Source organism: Saccopteryx bilineata, chromosome 10, assembly GCF_036850765.1.
Source record: "Saccopteryx bilineata isolate mSacBil1 chromosome 10, mSacBil1_pri_phased_curated, whole genome shotgun sequence".
NCBI lineage: Eukaryota > Metazoa > Chordata > Mammalia > Chiroptera > Emballonuridae > Saccopteryx > Saccopteryx bilineata.
In genome coordinates this window covers 47589879-47611416 of record NC_089499.1, presented here as the reverse complement: position 1 = coordinate 47611416, position 21538 = coordinate 47589879, and the positions used below count along the sequence as shown (strand labels likewise).

Below are 21538 nucleotides of genomic sequence, written 5' to 3'. Positions count from 1 at the left end.
GTGTCAGTTAGGGGTCTAGTTTCATTCTTTTATATGTGAATATCCAGCTATATATTGAAGAGACTGTCTTCTCCCCAATGAATATTCTTGACTCCCTTGTTGAATATTAGTTGACCATATATATGCCTGTGTTATTATCTGGGCTCTCAATTCTGTCCTGTTGTCCTATGTGTCTATTTTTAATGCCAGTACCATGCTGTTTTAATGACTATAGCTTAATACTGTAGCTTGAAATCAGGAAATGTGATGCCTTCTGCAATGTTATTTCCCAGGATAGTTTTGTCTATTTGAGGTCTTTTGTGGTTCAATATAAATTTTAGGATTTTCTTTTACTGTTTCTGAAAAACATGACAATAGAGTGTGAGCAGTTTAGAGAGGATATTGAGCCTGACCAGGCGGTGGCGCAGTGGATGGAGCGTTGGACTGGAATGTGGAAGACCCAGGTTCGAGACCCTGAGGTCACCAGCTTGAGTGCGAGCTCATCTGGCTTGAGCAAAAAAAAAAAAAAAAGAAGCTCACCAGCTTGGATCCAAGGTCGCTAGCTTGAGCAAGGGGTCACTCAGTCTGCTGAAGGCCCGTGGTCACAGCACATATGGGAGGGCAATCGATGAATAACTAAGATGTCGCAACGAAAAACTGATGATTGATGTTCTCATCTCTCTCCATTTCTGTCTGTCTGTCCCTATCTATCCCTCTCTCTGACTCTTTCTCTGTCCCTGTAAAAAAAAAAAAAGAAATAAATAAAAAAATAGAGAGAATATTGAGCATGTAGGGCAGCTGCTGATTTATATCATTCACCCAATGGAAAACATATTTTCATCTTCTCCACTCAGAAAGCAAGCAGAAAAGCAAAACTAAGTGAGTTCTTTATTCCCAGACTTTGGAGATGCATTGAATGCTGTTGGATTCCCCTTGGTCTTTAGCCTGCCTGCAGTACAACTGCCCCCTGCTTGGGGAATGCAGGGCTGAGTAGGAGAGCCCCGCCAAGGCTCAGAATCAGCTGTTAAACTCTGGGTTTTCTGGGTGGCCTTACATGTGGACTTAACTTTTCTGGGTTCTCTTTCCTCATCTATAACATAGAGATTAATGATTTTATTCATTATTTTAATTACTATATCATATATTATTATCAACCAATTAATTGGACAGTTCTGAGGATTAATTGAAATAATGTGTCTGAAAAATAGAATGCAGTCCCAAGGCCTGAGTAAAGATCTTTCTTTGCATTGGGTTCTTAGTTCTTTTTTTTTTTAATGTATTCATTTTGAGAGAGGGAGAGAGACAGAGAGAGAGAGAGAGGAGCAGGAAGCATCAACTCCCACATGTGCCTTGACTGAGCAAGCCCGGGTTTTCGGACCGGCGACCTCAGCTTTCCAGGTCGACGCTTTATGCCACCACAGGTCAGGTGGGTTTTCTTTTTTTTTCTTTTTTTTTTTTTTAAAGATTTTATTTATTCATTATAGAGAGGAGAGAGAGAAAGAGAAGGGGGGAGGAGCAGGAAGCATCAACTCCCATATGTGCCTTGACCAGGCAAGCCCCGGGTTTTGAACCGGCAACCTCAGTGTTTCCAGGTTGACGCTTGATCCACTGCGCCACCACAGGTCAGGCATCAGGTGGGTTTTTAGTTCTTGAGTTCTTAGTTCTCCATTTGTACCTTGCAGTGTGGTTACCTGCAAATTGACAGTTTTCCTCACTTAGCCGCAGCAGGAAGAACTCAGGGAAGGTTCTAGGCTGCTAAGGGTAATGGTAGCATTGGCTTCTCCACAGATTGAGGGGGAGTTTCAAATGGGGAGGGAGTACATTTCTGTCTTCCATTGAGGCAGAGGGGAGCCATGGCACCTTCTGACCTATGGATATCCAGGATTTGCTCCACTTCTCACCAAGCCACTGCCTGTTGTCCTGCAGGTCAGCCACACACCCGGAGCACTGTCATCACAGCGGTCAAGTTCCTTATCTCGGACCAGCCCCATCCTATTGACCCCCTCCTGAAGAGCTTCATTGGTGAGCATAGTATTCCCACTTCCCCAGCCCCATTCAGTCCCCTCCACAGACCTTGAACTTGGGCTGATTTTTCTAACACACTAACTGAAATAAGTTGGAGATTCAGATGGCCACCTCACCCCTATGACAACAGCGGGGCCTGGGTTCCAATCCTTGTGCTGTCACTGAGTTGCTGGGTGAGCCCAGCATGCCTCTTCTGACCTCTGAGCCTCAGTTTCCTCATCTGTAACATGGCGACACAAAATTTGTATTTATAAGGTTTTGGAGACCCCATGTATAATTGGGGGGAAGGTGCTCCATGAACATACAAGCTCTTCAAAGTGGAAAACTACCAACTGCTCAAACGCATTGGCCTCGGTGGCCCCCAGCTTGGCAGGGCTGCACTGGGGAAAGGGAGAGCAGCTCCTTGACTTGTTACTGTCTGAGGGACCTCTGGCCTAAGGAGTCCAAGTAGCCTTCATTGGGAGGAGCCTTAGCCCTCCTCCCTTTGGGCCTCTGCAGGACCAGGCTCACTTCTTCAGAGCTCCAAGCCTGTGGACCTTTAAATGAATAAGCACCAAGGTCTGGCCCTCCCTGTGCAGGCAGGGCAGCCTATGGGACTGTGGAAAGGTTTTGGAATCTGCCAACCTTGGGTTCAAATCCTGGCTCCGCCACTCCCTGGCTGTGTGAGTGTGGATGGATCATCTTATCCTCAGACATAAAATTGGGGTGCTGATCTCCACCTGCTGGGGCACCATTGTGAGAAATCAAGGGATCAGCAGATATGACCACTCTGAATAGGAGAACATGTCTAGAAGCTATAGCAATATCATCAGCGGTGACTTCGTCCTGTATTCTGACCCAGCATGCACACACTGCCCCAGCCCTGTTTTTCTACATCTTGCCTGAGCTGCTCATGACTGGAACCCCCAGGGACCTCTATCTGGGTGGTTGGTTTTTGTTGTGTGTGTTTTTTGTTTGTTTGTTTTGTTTTTTAATTTTTTTTTTAGATTTTATTTATTCATTTTTAGAGAGAGACAGTAAAGAGAAAGAGAGAGAGAAGGGGGAGGAGCAGGAACCATCAACTCCTGTATGTGCCTTGACCAGGCAAGCCCAGGGTTTCAAACTGGCAACCTCAGCGTTCCAGGTCGATGCTTTATTCACTGCACCACCACAGGTCAGGCTGTTGTGTGTATTAACCACTCTTTTTGAGCTTTCACTGTGTATCAGGTACACCACACTAGGTCCTTGAATACAGTGTTTTTCAACCACCAACATTAAGAAATTTAGTGCTGGTCTGCGATAGAGTTAACCACCCTGATGCTATGTGAAGATTATAGAGTCTATAATCATTGGGTCTATAATGTTCACACAGAATCAGGGTGGTTAACTCTTTCATGGACTGGATATTGAAAAACACTGCTTTAATATATCTCATCACAGTTAATTCTCAAAGCCCCCTGTGTGGAATATAAAACTGGCCCCATTTCACAGATGAAGAAACTAAGGCTTAGAGAGTAGATCGAACATGCTAAGCTATGTTCTCACAGAGAGTGGGGATCCTAGTAGCCAGCATAGCACAATTGAAGGGCCCCAAGGCTGCTGGCCCTGGGTTGTAATCCCACTCTGCTGGGAGACTTTGTCCTCCCCAGTGTGACATCAGGAGGTATGTGATGGCAGTTTGTCTGTGTCTAGTGATGGTAACTCTGATCACCTTGTTAAGGTGGAGACTTCTGTCCCTGGCCAGTGGCTCAGTAACGAGAGCATCAGCCCAGTGTATGGATGTCCCAGTTTCGATTTCTCAGGGCACATAGGAGAAGTGACCATCTGCTTCTCTCCTCTTCCCACTCCCCCTTCTGTCCCTCTTCCCCTCCTGTAGGCAGTGACTCGGTTGGTTCCAGTGACGGCCCTGGCCACGGAGGATAGGCTGGTTGGTCCGAGTGCTGTCAGTCTCAGGCATTAAAAATAGCTCAGTACTCGAGCATTGGCTCCAGATGGGGTTGCTGGGTGGATCCTGGTCAGTGCAAATGCAGGAATCTGCCTCACTGTCTCCTCTCCTCTCACCTAAAAAAAAGAAGAAAAAAAAAGGTGTAGACTTCCAGGATTCTTCTTTCTAAAGTTACTATTTTTAGTTTGGAATAAGTACTTTTTAGTCTATCAAAATATCCTTTTCCTTACCAATTTTTTGCCCACTATGTTTTGCATTTATTGTGGTTTCTTGCCTGAATCAGTGATTACTGACAGTTGCCAAACATCAACTTTCTAATTCCAGCATGCCTTCTATATGTATTAGTTTGCATTCTATTCTCAGGAAGAACTTTTTCTTTTTTGTCATTTATTTATTCATTCATTCATTCATATCATTATAGACTCATAGAGTCCTATTTCATTTAGTGAGTTATAATCTATTACTGTCAATTCATTTTGATTCTCAAGATTGTCACAGATTTGGCTGGCTCCCATGTTCATTGACATGTTTCCATTATTCTTTGAGCATATCCTTACTTTTTCACACAATAACACCTTCTAGTTTTATCATTTCTACTCTAGCCCTAGAATCAGCCATTTATCAATGGAACCCATATTCCTTTCAGTGCAGAATGGTATTTAGAATCCAAGATCTGGATACTGTATATGCTCATTGCTTCTGGGGTACCATTGCTTCTAGGCCCTCTCAGCAGACAGTAGGTCCTATGAAATATATGAAGGTATAAATGTATAGATATATACAGACACACATATATCTGCGTGTTAGCTCCTATTCCTGTCCAGCACCACAGGGTTCATTCTAGCCTTTTTTCTTTCAAAATACCCTTCTCTTACAGGGAGAAACCCAGATCCTGTTATCTACAAGGTATTTGTTTACTTAATTTTGTAATGCACAGAAAGTAGTCTGAGAATTGCTAACCTTTATCTCTGTGAAAAGTCAATATTTGTTTATAGTTCTTTTGTCTTTAGCCTGAGAGCATGTAATCAAAATTCTTTGTCTGGAAGTTACTTGGGTGAATTGTTTTCTTCTTCATAACCCAGGTGGTTATGTTAGGTTTTTTTTTTTTTAAGATTTTATTTATTGATTTTAGAGAGAGGAGAGAGAGAGGGGGGTGGGGTGTAGGGAAGAATGGGAAACATCAACTTATGTTCCCGTATGTGCTTGACCAGGCGAGCCCAGGGTTTCAAACCAGTGACCTCAGGATCCCAGGTGGATGCTCTATTCACTGTGCCACCATAGGTAAGGCCATCATTTGAAATACAGTTAGGTTTTTTGGTGTTTTTTTTTAGGGATCCCCCAATTCTTGATTTTATTTATTAAATATATAAAACATTAACAGAATTATTAAGAAGTCTAGGGAATTCTGGGCAAGAGGGCAGTGTAGGTAAATGAGGTACTTGCCTCCTCCCACAACCACATCAATATTACAACTAAACTACAGAACAACCATCATTCAGAACCACCTGAATTCTGGCTGAATGGAAGTCCTCCAAGTAGGGAATTAAAGAATAAGCCACTTGAGATTGGTAGGAGGAGCAGAGACATGGAACGACTGGTCCTATATCCACGTATGGCAGATAAAAATTGAGAGGGAGCCTGACCAGGCAGTGGTGTGGATAGAGCGTTGTTGGACTGGGACGTGGAGGACCCAGGTTTGAAACCCCAAGGTTGCCAGCTTGACTGCAGACTCAGCTGGCTTGAGCATAGGCTCACCAGCTTGAGCGCAGAGTCATTGGCTTGAGCATGAGATCATAGACATGACCCCATGATCACTGGCTTGAGCCCAAAGGTCACTGTCCTGAAGCCCAAAGTCGCTGGCTTGAGCAAGGGGTCACTTGCTCTGCTGTAGCGCCCCGGAGAAGGCACATATGAGAAAGCAACCAATGAACAACTAAGGTGCTGCAACAAAGAGTTGATGCTTCTCATCTCACTCCTTTCCTGTCTGTCTATTTCTATCTGTCCCTCTCTCTGATTCTCTCTCTGTCAAAAAAAAAAAAAAAAAAAAAATTGGGAAGGATATCTCAGCTTCAGAGATCCCCCCTGAGGAGCAAGGGTTCCCAGCCCTATACCAGGCTCCCTCTCCCAGGGTTCCAGTGCCAGGAAGAGAAGTCCCCATAATTTCTGGCTGTAAAAACCAGCAGGGATTGAGAATGAGGGAGATGGAAGGCTGCTAGAGTCCCAGGCAGTTCCTCTTAAAGGACCTGCACCTGTACAGACTCACTTGGGCACTGTCCATCTTATCTCCAGCACTGGGGCAGCATCTTTTTTTTTTTTTAATTTTTTTTTTTTTTTGTACTTTTCTGAAGCTGGAAACGGGGAGAGACAGTCAGACAGACTCCCGCATGCGCCCCACCGGGATCCACCCGGCACGCCCACCAGGGGGCGACGCTCTGCCCACCAGGGGGCAATGCTCTGCCCCTCCGGAGTGTCGCTCTGCTGCGAGCAGAGCCATCCCCAGCGCCTGGGCCATCCTTGCTCCAATGGAGCCTCGGCTGCGGGAGGGGAAGAGAGAGACAGAGAGGAAGGAGACGGGGAAGGGTGGAGAAGCAGATGGGCGCTTCTCCTGTGTGCCCTGGCCGGGAATCGAACCCGGGACTTCTGCACGCCAGGCCGACGCTCTACCACTGAGCCAACCGGCCAGGGCCTGGGGCAGCATCTTAAAAGGCACCAGAGACATATGGGAAGAACTGAATGGTCTGGCAACAGTTTGAGAGCTGGGGGGGCGGTAACATTCTCCCAGACAGAAGCGCTAGAAGAGGTCATTGTTCCTTTGATGAGCCCTACCCCCACAGAGCCAACAGGCAGGCTCTATATCTGAGACTCCATCAACCTGTCTCACACTATCTGCCCCTCTCTGGTGATTCCCTGAGGCCTTACCCCACCCAACTTTCAGGCCCACCCAAATGGTTTCCAGTGGCTTTTCTGTACAAATGGCCTGTCTTGGTTCATGCTTCAGATTTTTCTATAATCTCTCAAACAACATCTGGCTTCAACATGCCCTGTACCTCTCACTAAGTAGCCTCAGCCCCAGCATAGCAGCAGCTGGCCTTGGTTCGCAACTTGGCCTCTCCTGGGCACCTCCAAGCCCAGCACTAGTAGTAGGCATCTGAAGATTACTTTGTAGCTCATGGTGGGCGGCCCCAGGCAGATCACAGGTGGTGACTGACCTTGCCCTGCTCCTTCAAGGAGGCCCCAGAGCCAGTGTACCCAGTGGACAGCTTCAGACCACGTTAAAGCATCACTATCTAACCATCTCCACAAGTGACACACTCATGGGACAAACAGCCAGCACCAGAGTCCTGCTCCCGTGGGGTGGGCCCTTGCACAGCTGGTCCTCCATGGTGGTCAGTGGTCACAGCCAGTCTTTGTAGCTGATCAGCCTGGAGGCAAATCCCTCCCATTGATGTGCTAACGGCAATCAAGATGACTCAGCTACAGAGGAGAGTATATACAGCTCACACTGAGGGTGTACCTCGAGGACATACCAGCTTGGATGATTGGGGAGGCTGTGCCACTGGACCCTACAGAATACCTACTACATTACTGCACTCTACCAAGCCAGAGAGACATAGCAGATCTACCTAACCATAGGAACAAATGCAGGGAGGCTGCCAAAATGATGGAACAAAGAAACAAGTCCCAAATGAAAGAATAAAACAAAACTCCAGAAAAAGACTTAAACAAGACTGACTGGTGATGGCACAGTGGATAGAGCATCAACCTGGGATGCTGAGGATGCAAGTTTGAAACTCCAAGGGCACCGGCTTGAGCGTAGGCTCATTTGGTTTGAGTGCAGGCTCACTAGCTTGAGCAAGGAGTCACTGGCTTGAGTGTAGGATCATTGATATGATCCCATGGTTGCTATCTTGAGTCCAAAGGTCATTGGCTTGAAGCCCAAGGTCATTGGGTTGAGCCTAAGGTTTCTGGCTTGAGTAAGGGGCCCCAGGCTCTGCTGGAGCTCCCTAGTCAAGGCACATATGAGAAAGCAATCAATGAACAACTAAGGTGTCACAAATACAAGTTGATACATCTCATCTTTTCTCCTTCCTGCCTGCCTGTCTGTCTCTCTTGCTCACTAAACAAACAAACAAACAAAAACAAAAAGGAGACAATCTACTACAGGGGTAGTCAACCTTTTTATACCTACCGCCCACTTTTGTATCTCTGTTAGTAGTAAAATTTTCTAACCGCCCACCGGTTCCACAGTAATGGTCATTTATAAAGTAGAGAAGTAACTTTACTTTATAAAATTTATAAAGCAGAGTTACAGCAAGTTAAAGCATATAATAATAATTACTTACCAAGTACTTTATGTCGGATTTTCACTAAGTTTGGCAGACTAAATCTTTATAAAACAACTTACTATAGTTAAATCTATCTTTTTATTTATACTTTGGTTGCTCCACTACCGCCCACCATGAAAACTGGAACACCCACTAGTGGGCAGTAGGGATCAGGTTGACTAGATGTAGAGTTAGAAACACTTGTTCTAAGGATGCTCAGTGAACTTAGTAAGGACCTCAACAGCATAATAAAGGACACACTAACTGAAATGAAGAATAATTTACAGGGAATCAACAGAAAAGTAGATGAAGCAGAAGATCAGATACATGATTTGGAAGATAAGGAAGCTAAAATCACCCAGTCAGAACAGTAAAAAGAAAAAAGAATAAAAAAAAATGAGGATAGTGTAAGGAACCTCTGGACATCTCCAAGCACACCAACATTTGCATTGGGGGTGCTGGAAGGGGTAGAGAAAGAGCAAGAAACTGAAAACCTATTTTAAAAAGTAACTGCAGCCTGACTAGGCAGTGGCACAGTGGATAGAGCGTCAGATTGGGACGCAGAGGACCCAGGTTCAAAACCCCAAGGTCGCCAGCTTGAGCGCAGGCTCATCTGGCTTGAGTGGGGGCTCACCAGCTTGAGCATGGAGTCGCTGGCTTGAGCATGGGATCATAGACATGACCCCATGGTGGCTGGCTTGAGCCCAAGGTCACTGGCTTGAGCAAGGGGTCACTCATTCTGCTGTAGCCCCCCAGTCAAAGGCACATATGAGAAAGCAGTCAATGAACAACTTAGGAGCCGCAATAAAGAATTGATGCTTCTCATCTCTCTTCCTTTTCATCTATCCCTATCTGTCCCCCTCTCTCTGCTCTGTCTCTCACACACACACACACACACACACACACAAAGTAATTACAGAAAACTTCTCTAACCTCTTAAAGGAAATAGACATTCAAGTTCAGGAAGCACAGAGTTCCAAACAAGATGAACTCAAAGAGGCCCACACCAAGACACATCATAATTAAAATGCAAAATGTTAAGCCTGACCAGACGGTGGCACAGTGGATAGAGCATCAGACTGGGATGCAGAGGACCCAGGTTCGAGACCCCGAGGTTGCCAGCTTGAGCGCAGGCTCATCTGGTTTGAGCAAAAGCTTACCAGCTTGGACCCAAGGTCGCTGGCTCGAGCAAGGGGTTACTCGGTTTGCTGAAGGCCTGCGGTCAAGGCACATATGAGAAAGCAATCAATGAACAAGTAAGGTGTCACAACGAAAAACTGATAATTGATGCTTCTCATCTCTCTCCGTTCCTGTCTGTCTGTCCCTGTCTGTCCCTCTCTCTGACTCTCTCTCTGTCCCTGTAAAAAAAAAAAAAAAAAAGTTAAAGACAAAGAGAGAATCTTAATAGTACCAAGAGAAAAGCAGTTAATTACCTACAGGTAAGCTCCCTATAAGACTATCAGCTGATATCTCAACAGAAACTTTGCAGGCCAGAACAGATTGGCAAGAAATATTAAAAGGGATGAAAAGCAAGAACCTACAACCAAGATGATCCTACCTAGCAAATCTACTATCATTTAAAATTGAAGGACAGATAAAGAGCTTCCCAGGCAAGGAAAACTGGAGTTCATCACTGCCAAATCAGTATTACATGAAATGTTAAAGAATCTTCTAGAAGAAGAGAAAGAAAAAAAAATTCAAAAATATGAACAATAAAGTGGCAACACATCATATCTATCAACAATTAAATCTAAAAAAACAAGAGAAATGAACAAGCGGAACAGAAACAGACTCATAGATACGGAGAACATTTCGACAGTTGCCAAGTGGGAAGAGGATTGTGGGGAGGGTGAAAAGGTGAAGGGATTTAGAAGTACAGATGGATTGTTACAGAACAGTCATGGGCATATAAAGTGCAACATAGGGAATATAGTCAATAATGTTCTAATAACGATGGTGTCAGATGGGTGCAAGATATAGTGGAATGATCACGTAGTAAGTTATGTAATGTCTAATCACTGGGGTACTGTAATTGAAAAATAAAAATAATTTTAAAATGGAAAGAAAGCCTGACCTGTGGTGGCACAGTGGATAAAACATGGGCCTGCAATGCTCAGGTTACTGGTTTGAAACCCTGGGCTTGCCAGATCAAGGCACATACGTAACAACAACAGGAATTGATGCTTGCTGCTCCTCCCCTCGCCTCTCTCCTCTATCTAAAATCAATCAATAAAATATTTTTTTAATGGGAAAAAAAATAGAAATATAAACTAGACAAGAAGGTATACTCAGAGAAGTGCTGTGTGACTTTGTGTAAATTTCTTCACCTCGGATCTTCAGGAGCCTCATCTGTAATAATACCAAGTTAACATTTGTAGGATCTTTGCTTTGTGCCAGGCCCTCTGCTATGATATTAAATCATAAACAGTGCTATAGGATAGATACTGTTATTACGCCCATTTTACAAGGCTCCCCAAGGTCCCAGCGTTAGGAAGTGGTAGAATTTGGATTTGAATCCAGGCCAGACTTGATTCTTTTCTGGACTTTGAAGTCTTATTGTGCATAGTACAAAGTAGATGCTCAGAACATGCTCATCCTCATTCAGCCAGGTATACATGACACATGAACTATACAACCGAGGGGGGGATAGAGGTGGTTTGTGTCTTGACTGTGTTGCCTCTCACACCCTGTCTCATCATTCTGCCAGGAGAGTTCATGGAAAGCCTGCAGGACCCAGACTTGAATGTGCGCCGGGCCACTCTGACTTTCTTCAACTCAGCTGTGCACAACAAGCCCTCATTGATCCGGGACCGGCTGGATGACATCCTGCCCCTCCTCTACCAGGAGACAAAGATCCGCCGTGACCTTATCCGAGAGGTGAGGCTTGGGAGGGCTGAGTGGGAGCCCTCGGGCCTGACTGGTGGAGCTGTGATGAGAATTAGGGTCCAGCTCATCAGATGAACAGACTCTATGGCCTGGGTCAAGTCCTGCCCCTCCACTTCCAGGGCAACCCAATCATTCTGCGCCTCCGTTTCTCCTCATAGACAAAATGAGCAAAATAACCATGTTTGCATCATAGGGTTGTTGAGAAGATTCAATGAGTTAAGTCCTGCCAGTGCTCAGAACTGCTCCTGGCTCATGGTGGGCACTCAATCAATGTTGGTCACTCTTGTTATCACTCAACATTCAGCAGGTGTTCATGGGGTGCCAGCTCTGTGTCTGGGGGCCAGGATTCAGAGCTGGGCCAGACATAGTTTCTGCATCAGGGAGCTCATGGCCTCCTGAAGGAGAGACACACCCACTCTGCTGATTATTTAACTTACTATATATTTAGAGCAGCGGTTCTCAACCTGTGGGTTACGACCCTGGTGGGGGTCGAATGACCAAAACACAGGGGTCGCCTATTTCCAATGGCTTTAGGCGACCCCTGTGTTTTGGTCGTTCGATCCCCGCCAGGATCGCGACCCTCAGGTTGAGAACCGCTGATTTAGAGCCTGGTTGTCAAAGTAAGGATGTAAAGAGCAGAGATTAAAGGTGATTTTTATCACATTTATCACACAATATCATAAAAGGTCTGAACCACCTGCATCATTGAGGAGGAACTAACTGTCTAAAGGGGTTAGAAAAGTTCCCCAAAAGGGGAGACACTTGATCTGGAGTGAGAGGAGTTTACCATTAAGAGCAGAGAGAGCCTCATGGTTAAAAACTTCAGAAAGACCTGGTTCAGCCACTTATTAGTTATATATCCTTGGGCAACTTAATTTCTCTTAGCCTTAGTTTCCTCATGTGGTAAAAGGGGTTAATAATAACATTGGCTTCCTAGAGCTATTGTGAGACTTGAGTAAAATGTCATCTGTCAAGCACTCAGCACAATGCGTGATATATCATAACTGCTCAGTAGATTATCATAATGATCATTCTTATTGTTTTCATCATCAAACGGCATTGCAGACTGAGAAAAGGCATGTTGACTTGAAAGTATAAGTCAGGAGACACGGTACTGGACAACAGATGTGGGGTATGCAGCAGGAACAAGAGTTCCTACACCTCAGGATCACATCCCCTTCTCTGTCATCCTTCCCTCCTGCAGGTGGAGATGGGCCCTTTTAAGCACACAGTGGATGATGGGCTAGATGTGCGGAAGGCAGCCTTCGAGTGCATGTACTCACTGCTCGAGAGCTGTCTGAGCCAGCTAGACATCTGTGAGTTCCTGAACCACGTGGAGGATGGCCTGAAGGACCACTATGATATCCGGGTAGGATGAACCCCTGGCCAGACCCGTACCCACTGGGCCCATTGCTTGTTTTACCCCACCCCTTGCTCCAGGAACCCCCTTGAAAATAGCTGTTTTGGGTTTTTTTACTCAGTGAGAGTAGGGGAGGCAGAGGGACAGACTCCTGCATGTACCCTGCCCAGGATCCACCTAGCAAGCCCACTAGGGGGTGATGTTCTGCCCATCTGGGGCATTGCTCTGTTGCTCAGCAACCAAGCTCTTAGCGCCTGCAGTGGAGGCCATGGAGCCATCCTCAGCACTGGGGCCAACTCACTCCAATCGAGCCATGGCTGCAGGAGGGGAAGAGAGAGAGAAAGAGAGAAAAGGGAGATGGATAGGTGGAGAAGCAGATGGGCGCTTCTCCTGTGTGCCTTGACCGGGAATTGAACGCAGGACATCCACACACTGGGATGATGCTCTACCACTGAGCAAATCAGCCAGGGCCTGTTTTTTTCTGATAAGAAAAAGAACCCATGTCTCAAACACCTTTGGTGGGAGTCTACATTGGCAAGCTCTTTGGAGGATGGTTTGGCAATAACTAGAAAAATTTATAATTCTCAGATACATCCTTTGACTCAGCGATTCCATGTCCATGAACCTCTCTGGACTGACTCCTGCCCACATTCAGAGTTTTATGTTCAAGATTCTTCTTCACCGATTTCTGGGAATTGGGGAAATCTGGCAGCTACCTAAATGTGCATTTATGGAGAATTGGCTCCATAAACTGAGTACCTCCATTCATGGATCTTAGCAGCATTAAAAAGAATGAGCTGTATCTCTGTGTACTGATGTGAGAGATGGCTAAGACCCACTGAATGATAAAAAATTAGCTTTTGTTCTTTTTAAGTGAAAGGAGGGGAGATAGACTCCTACATGTGCCCCGGCCAGGATCCACCCAGCAGCCCTGTCTGGGGCTGATGCTTGAATTAACCGAGCTACCCTCAGTAATTAGGGCTCATGTTTGAACCAATGGAGCCACTGGCTGCAGGAAGAGAAGAGGGAGAGAAAGGGGAAAGGGAGGGGCAGAGAAGCAGATGTTCACTTCTTTTTCTTTCTTTTTTTTTTTTTTGATGTTCACTTCTCTTGTGTGCCCTGACTGGGAATCAAACCTGGGATGTCCATATGCTGGGCTAACACTAAAGTGAGCTATTTTTAATGTTTTTTTTTCCTGTGCTTGAGCAAGTCTTTCTGTTCTTCTCCCTCTTTCTCTGGCCAATGCTCTTCTTGCCTGCCCTCCAAGGAGCACAGGAGAAAGCCTGAGCTGATTTTAAAAGTCCAAAAACAAACAAAAAAATAGTGTGAGCCAACTGAACACATCTACAGCCTGGATTCAGCCTGGAGAATAATGGTGACCTCTTCTGAAAACGGTAAATTCCCTAAAATGGTACACAGCATAAAGGGCGGTCATTTGAAATCCATATTCCCTGCCCATCCCCAGCAGCTATCTACCCTGCCCTGATCCCCAGGGACTTGCCCCCCAGCAAAGGAGGAAGACTAGGGCAGAGCAGCAAAAAGGATGATATTAGACATCGGAAGCCGTGTCTGAGCCCGCTTGGTTCTGAGGAGGGTAGATGGGACATCTGTTGAGCACCCTGCGGTTATCTCATCAAGCCTTCACATTAACCTTTGGAGACTGTTTAGATGCCAAGTTTACAGGGGAGAAACCAGATACCTGGCTAGTTCAAGGGCACAAAGCAGGAAGTGGAGGAGCTTATGATGTGTAATGCCGTGCTCTTTGCTGCTCAGCCTGTCTTCTTCCGTTGGTGGGGGGGGGGGGGGCGTGTGGGGATCAGGGCAGGGTCAATAGCTGCTGGGGATGGGTAGGGAATAATGATTTCAAACAACCATCCTTTATACTATCTGTCATTTATAGGGACTTTACCAGTTTCAAAAGAGGTCGCTATTATTCCCCAGCAGGTTGAATCCAGGCCTATAAACATGTTTAGTTGGCTCACATAGTTTTTTGTTTGTTTTTGTTTAAATTAGGTGCCAACATTTAAACATTGAGAGCTTAGCCCTGGCTGGATGGCTCGGTTGGTTAGAGCATTGTCCCAAAGCCCAGAGGTTGCCAGTTCGGTCCCTGATTATGGCACATACAGGAACAGCTCGATGTTCCTGGTTTTCTCTTTCCCTCCCTCTCTTGCTGAAATTAAAAAAAAAAAAATCCCTGGCTGTGATGGTTCAGTGGATAGAGTGTCAACTTGGGGTGCTGAGGTCGCTAGTTCGAAACCCTGGGCTTGCCTGGTCAAGGAACATATGACAAGTAAGCAATGAACAACTAAAGTGAAGCAAGTAGGAGTTGATAATTCTCACTCCCCCTCTCCTCTCTCTGTAAAATCAATAAATAAAAATTTTAAACAAAAACAAGTAAAATAAAAATTGAGAGCCTTTAGATGAAAATCGGGGTTTCTTTTGAAAATAATCCGTCAAGTGTGGGCCACATTCCCACCTAGCCACAATTGGCTGGAACTGAGTAGCTGCTGTCTGAAGTATAGACTCCTATTCCTTCCCAGTTCCCATTGGGCCCCTCATGGACAGTGCCTTCCTGGCCCACTGGGCATCTGAGCTTGAGAACTGTCCCCTCTCAGTGTCTCTTCTGATCTGATTCCCTTCAGGACAGCCAAGTGTAGTTGGCATAGTTAGTGTTACCTGGGGCCTGAGCAGGAATTAGTGCTGAAGTTTGGACTTGAGCTCCAGGTTGTTGGGCCCAGAATCTCTGCTTTTCTTTTGGTCTTGGACCACTTAACCAAGAACTGTCTCCTTCTCCTGGGCAGATGCTGACCTTCATCATGCTCGCACGATTGGCTACCCTGTGTCCTGTGCCTGTCCTGCAAAGAGTGGACCGGCTCATTGAGCCACTCAGGGCCACCTGCATTGCCAAAGTAAGTCCCCTGCCCAGCTCTTTGCACACCTGTGGGCCCTCTGCAGATCGTTCACAGTTACCATTTCCCAAGAACAACCTGCAGTATATGTGGTGTGGGACATGCTTATTTTAATCATCATCATCATCATCCTATAAAGTACTTCTTGTTACTTCTTAGTCTTACCGTTGTATACACAGCGGAACAGAGGCTTGGAAAGGTGAAGTGTTGGCCATGTCTACACGGCTAAGTAAATTATAGAGCTGGGATTCAAACCCAGTTCTGTCATTCATTAAATATTCCCTGGGTGCTGGGACTTGTGCAAAGAACTAGAGATACAACATTGAACATGATGGGCTCCCTTGTCTCACATCCTAGTTGGGAAACCAAGGCAGGCTCTTAGAAATCACTGAGTAACTGATTGAAATGGGCAGAGTTGCTGCTAGACTAGAGGGTCTCCAGGTTCAAGGGGAGGGATCTGAGACAGAAGAACTCATGAAAAGCTGCAGTGTTGAGATAAGCACCTGGCACACACACCTAAAGGGTACCCAGTAAATACTTGTTGAATGAAAAAACTAATTTGGGTTTTGGAAAGGTAAAAAAATTAGTCAAAAAGAGGGAAGGGGCCCTGGCCGGTTGGCTCAGCGCTAGAGTGTCGGCCTGGCGTGCAGGAGTCCCGGGTTCGATTCCCGGCCAGGGCACACAGGAGAGGCGCCCATTTGCTTCTCCACCCCTCCCCCTCTCCTTCCTCTCTGTCTCTCTCTTCCCCTCCCGCAGCGAGGCTCCATTGCAGCAAAGATGGCCCGGGCGCTGGGGATGGCTCTCTGGCCTCTGCCTCAGGCACTAGAATGGCTCTGGACGCAACAGAGCGACGCCCCAGAGGGGCAAAGCATCGCCCCCTGGTGGGCATGCCGGGTGGATCCCGGTCGGGTGCATGCGGGAGTCTGTCTGACTGCCTCCCCGTTTCCAGCTTCGGAAAAATGAAAAAAAAAAAAAAAAGAGGGAAGGGTATTTTAGATTGGAGCTTAAAGAGGAGAGATACCCATAGAGCAATAATTTTCAAGTAGCAAAATCTTTTCCAGAAAGAAAAACAAAATCTTATGTGGATAAAACAGGTAAAATTGGTAATTTATTAATAGAAACTTGCATTGTAAATTTCTATTTTTTAACATATGCTTAGTATGAAGTCAAAGAAAACAGTGGTTCTGCAGGGCCATCAAACTCTTGACAGTCTCAGTGTCTTTTTTAATGTTTATTTTATTGATTTTAGAGAAGAAGGGAAAGAAAGAGACAGGAACACTGATCTGGTCCTGTATGTGCCTTGACCAGGAACGAACCCACAATTCCTGTGCTTTGGGAAAATGCTCCAACCAACCAAGCCATCCTACCAGGACAGTGGCCAAATATTTCCAGTTTTCTTTGAACAGTACAGCATAGAGAAAAATTCCAGTTCACAGGAAGTGCTGCAAATGGCATTGCAGTATCCAGACACTCTTCACTCACTTTCATCTGAGGCCCACACAAAAGTCACTCAGTCTAGCTGCTCAGAGGATGCTATTTAATGAGAATTTGTCACATCCTTGTCCTCAATCTCTCATCCACAGTTTTGAATACTATGAAGCTCTGGAAACTAAAAGATTTTAGTACTTCTTTGGCACCAAAACTTAACTTGAACTGTCACAAGGCTTTTTATGACCTTATTTCCCTCTTTGTGATATTCATAATATTCTTACATTTTCCATAAACTTAGTGGGTGAAATATTAGTGTATTTGATTACAGGGTATTGTACCAAACCCACATTATCTGCACATTATCACCTTTTTATCACCCTAAAACTCCTGAATTCCAAAAACACATCTGGCCCCAAGGGTTTCAGGGAAGGGGTGTGGACCTGTGTAATCATTTAATCCTCATAGCAGCCCTATAAGAGGAGTCTCTCTCTCTCTCTCTCTATCTCTCTCTGTCTCTCTCTCTCTTTCTTTTTAAGTGAGAGGAGGAGAAATAATGAGACAGACTCCCACATGTGCCCCGACCGGGATCCACCTGGCAAACTCCATTTGGGACCAATGCTTGAATCAACTGAGCTATTTTTAGCACCTGAGGCTGACACACTCAAACTAACCAAGCCATCCTCAGCATCCAGGATGACACTTGAACCAATTGAGCCACTGGCTGTGGGAGGAGAAGAGGAAGAGAAGAGGGAGAGGAAGGAGGAGAGAAACAAATGGTCGATTCTCCTGTGTACCCTGACCAGGAATTGAACCTGAGACATCTATATGCTGGGCTGACACTCTATCCACAGATCCACTGGCCAGGGCTAAGGAGGCTCTTATAGTTGGGGAAGTGAGGGACAAAACGGTAATGACCTGAAGTCACAGCTGTCACAGGAAGGAGCTATTTGAACCAGGACTGTCCAACTAATACTAAGTTCTTAACCATCACAGATTCTGGGTTTTTTGTTGTTGTTTTTTACAGAAACAGACAGAGAGTCAGAGAGATGGATAGATAAGGACAGACAGACAGGAATGGAGAGAGATGAGAAGCATCATCATTAGTTTTTCATTGCAACACCTTAGTTGTTCATTGATTGCTTTCTCATATGTGCCTTGACCAAGGGGCTACAGCAGACTGAGAAACCCCTTGCTTGAGCTAGCGACCTTGGGTCCAAGCTGGTGAGCTTTTGCTCAAACCAGATGAGCCCGAGCTCAAGCTGGTGACTTCGGGGTCTCGAACCTGGGTCCTCCACACCCCAGTCTGACACTCTATCCACTGCACCACAGCCTGGTCAGGCAGATTCTTTTTTTTAAGTAGGGGAGATATGGAGACAGACTCCTACATGTGCCCTGACTGGGATCCACCGGGCAACCCCCATCTGGGGCCAATGCATTGCCCATCTGGTGACACTCGCAATCAAGCCATTTTTAGCACCTGAGGCAGATGCTCAACACAGCCATCCTCAGCACCCAGGGTCAACACACTCGAATCAATCAAGCCATGGCTGCAGGAGGGGAGAGAGAGAGAGAGAGAGAGAGAGAGAGAGAGAGAAGAGAGGGAGAGGGAGAGGGAAGGGGGGAGAAGAAGATGGTCACATCTTCTGTGTGCCCTGACTGGGAATTGAACCCAGAACTTCCACACACTAGGTCGATGCTCTACCACTGAACCAACCGGCCAGGGCCATATCACAGATTCTTTAGGAGGAAGAGACTAGTATAGTCTGGGCTGAGTCACACTGTCTAGGCTAAGTCATGGAGGGCCTTTATAAGCAGTGGGAGAAGGTGGGGGATGAGGAAATAGAAAGCAGGTAAGGCACTCTTGGATGTTTACTCTCTGGCTGCATCTGCAGAATGGACAGATCACTATCTATAAGACTCCCAGTAATCCATTCAGTGAAGTCTTATGGTACCAAGAGTCTGCTTTAAGCACAGTGAAGAGATAACCCAATACTTCTTGTCAGGGGATAGAAATTAAGTGAACACTTTACAGAATAGTCACTAAAATTTTTTTTTAAGTGATAGGGGGAAGGCTGAGGCAGACTCCAGCCAGCAAACACCCTACAAGGAGATGCTCAGCCCATCTGGGCCCGCTGTTGTTGCTTGGCTACTGAGCTATTTTAGTGCCTAAGGCGAGGCCATGGAGCCATCCTCAGTGCCCAGGGCCAACTTTGTTTGAACCATTCGATCATGGCTGTGGGAGGGGAAGAGAGAGAGAGATGGTGGGAGGGAGGGGTAGAGAAGCAGATGATTGCTTCTCCTGTGTGCCCTGACTGGGAATCAAACTCGGGACTTCTACATGCTGAGCCCATGCTCTACCACTGAGCCAACTGGCCAGGGCCACCAATTCATTATCAAAAATAAAGGTGCATAATATAAATTGGCTGCTCAAATGCCCTGTAGGTGACCTTGAGACTGATTTGAATGACAAAGAAATGGTTTCTTGGGAAACCAGCCAGTGTTAAGGTCCAGAGGAGAAGAGACTGCCAGGCTGAAACCAGAGGAGATTGTGAAGCAGGGTTGTGTGCCATAGGTGGTCGAGAGTAAAACAAAGATGTGATGCAAGGACAGGCTCAATAAAGGATGATCCATTGTTGTTTCCCACTTTAGGTCAAAGCTGGTTCTGTGAAGCAAGAGTTTGAGAAGCAAGATGAACTGAAGCGCTCTGCAATGAGGGCAGTGGCTGCCTTGCTAACCATCCCAGAAGTGGGGAAAAGCCCCATTATGGCTGACTTTTCTTCCCAAATCAGATCCAACCCTGAACTTGCTGCCCTCTTTGAAAGCATCCAGAAGGATTCTGCTTCAACCCCCAGCACAGACTCAATGGAACTCAGCTAGCCCTACCCAACCTAATCCCTAGATGGGCCCTTACTCAAAGCGGGATCCACCCAGTCCTGAGGCCTCAGCCTCCTTCTGCCACCCCAAGCCTTTACCTCTCCCTTTCATCTCAGTGGGGTCCTTGTTCTCTTTGGGGTTTACAGTGCCTTCTCCAAGGATCCCAACTCAAAGACCCCCAATCTGAAGCTGTAAGGCTGCCAACGTTGGGCCCTTAAACTCAGAACAGTCATTCAAAGCAACAGGGTGGAACGTTCCAAGCCTTTCACATAGGTTGATATGACTTCACACTGGTCTGGTTCCTTCAAGCTGATGAGGCCCTGCCTCACAAAATACCACTTAGTATTTAGATCTACTTATGCTCACAGCTGAGAGGTTAGGAGGCAGTAGGCTGGCCTTTCTTCCCACTAGTGTCCCAGATTTGTCCCACCATTCTCATTTTTCCAATTCACTCAATCTATTGATATACCAAAAATTAGTGCTTTGGCTGGGCATCTTAAAAACTCAAGATACTTCCGAGTTACACTTTAGAATTAAAAAGCTTTCGGCCTGACCTGTGGTGGCGCAGTGGATAAAGCATCGACCTGGAAATGCTGAGGTCGCTGGTTCGAAACCCTGGGCTTGCCTGGTCAAGGCACATATGGGAGTTGATGCTTCCAGCTCCTCCCCCCTCTCTCTCTCCTTTCTCTCTCTCTCTCTCTCCTCTCTAAAATGAATAAATTAAAAATAAAATAAAATAAAATAAAACTTAAAAAAAAAAAAAAAAAAAAAGAATTAAAAAGCTTTCTAATTGGCAATAACCAATCAGAAATGTATTCTGTGGGGTGTGGGAGAGTGTGGGTAGTGAGTTACAGCTGATGTTTTCTAATTTCAAAACTCTCACTCAGCCAACTGGGAAACAGTAAAGCATGAAAGTATAAACAATCTTTCACGTCACCCCACGTAGGCATTTCCAGGTTTGTGTCTTTCTGAGGAAGGTTTTGAACATGTCCTTTTTACTATCAAGGACACAGAATTAAGTGACAGGCCAAGGAATTTTCTGTGCTATCCCAAGTTAATAAAGGAGAGAGGATAACTTACAACTATTTTCTCTGCACAATTCCTCCAGTCATTACTTACACCACATATCAGTATGTCTCAAGTACAGCCCACCTCAGTGCCAGCAGCCAGGGGCAGAGGCCAGGCAATGGTTCAGGGCCACGGTTTGCTCTGGCATGGGGCTCAAGTCAATTTAAAGAAATGAAAATGACCAATAATTTACTTAAATATTTCATGTTAGTATTTGAACAGGAGGCAACCTGTAAGACATTTACTAACTGAAACAGCCTTAAATCCAGCCATGACTAGCACACCAAGAAAATTATAACCAGTGTATTATTTCTGGCTCAGTTGACCAGAATGGTGATAAAGAAAAAAAACAACAAAAACCCAACCCAACTCTTATACCAGAACAGCAATATTCAACCGGTGTGCCACAAGAATTTTTTAAACATACTTGCCCTAGCTGGTTAGCTCAGTTGGTTAGAGCACTGACCTAAATCGCCAAGGTTGCAGTTCAATACCCGGTCAGGGCACATATAATCAACTCATGAGTGCATAAATAAGTGGAACAAACTGATGTTTTTTTTGGTTTCTTTATTTATTTATTCATTCATTTTAGAGAGGAGAAAGGAGGGGGGAGAGCAGGAAGCATCAACTCTCATATGTGCCTTGACCCAGGCAAGTGCAGGGTTTCGAACCAGCGACCTCAGCGTTCCAGGTCAATGCTTTATCCACTGCGCCACCACAGGTCAGGCCAAACTGATGTTTTTAAAATAAAAAACAT

General features: G+C 45.7%; 1 protein-coding gene across 2 annotated transcripts in view; it reads left to right on the top strand.

The window, feature by feature from the left end:
* CAND2 (cullin associated and neddylation dissociated 2 (putative)) overlaps nt 1–20252 on the top strand; it is a 45314-nt gene extending 25062 nt beyond the window's left edge. For both annotated transcript variants that reach the window (XM_066245529.1, XM_066245530.1), the window contains exons 11-15: nt 1906–2001; nt 10961–11130; nt 12344–12508; nt 15301–15408; nt 19489–20252. In XM_066245529.1, the coding sequence (XP_066101626.1) occupies nt 1906–2001; nt 10961–11130; nt 12344–12508; nt 15301–15408; nt 19489–19716 (767 nt within the window). In that variant the 3' untranslated portion in view covers nt 19717–20252. The remainder of the gene's footprint in view (nt 1–1905; nt 2002–10960; nt 11131–12343; nt 12509–15300; nt 15409–19488) is intronic.
* The last annotated feature ends 1286 nt before the right edge of the window (nt 20253–21538 follow it).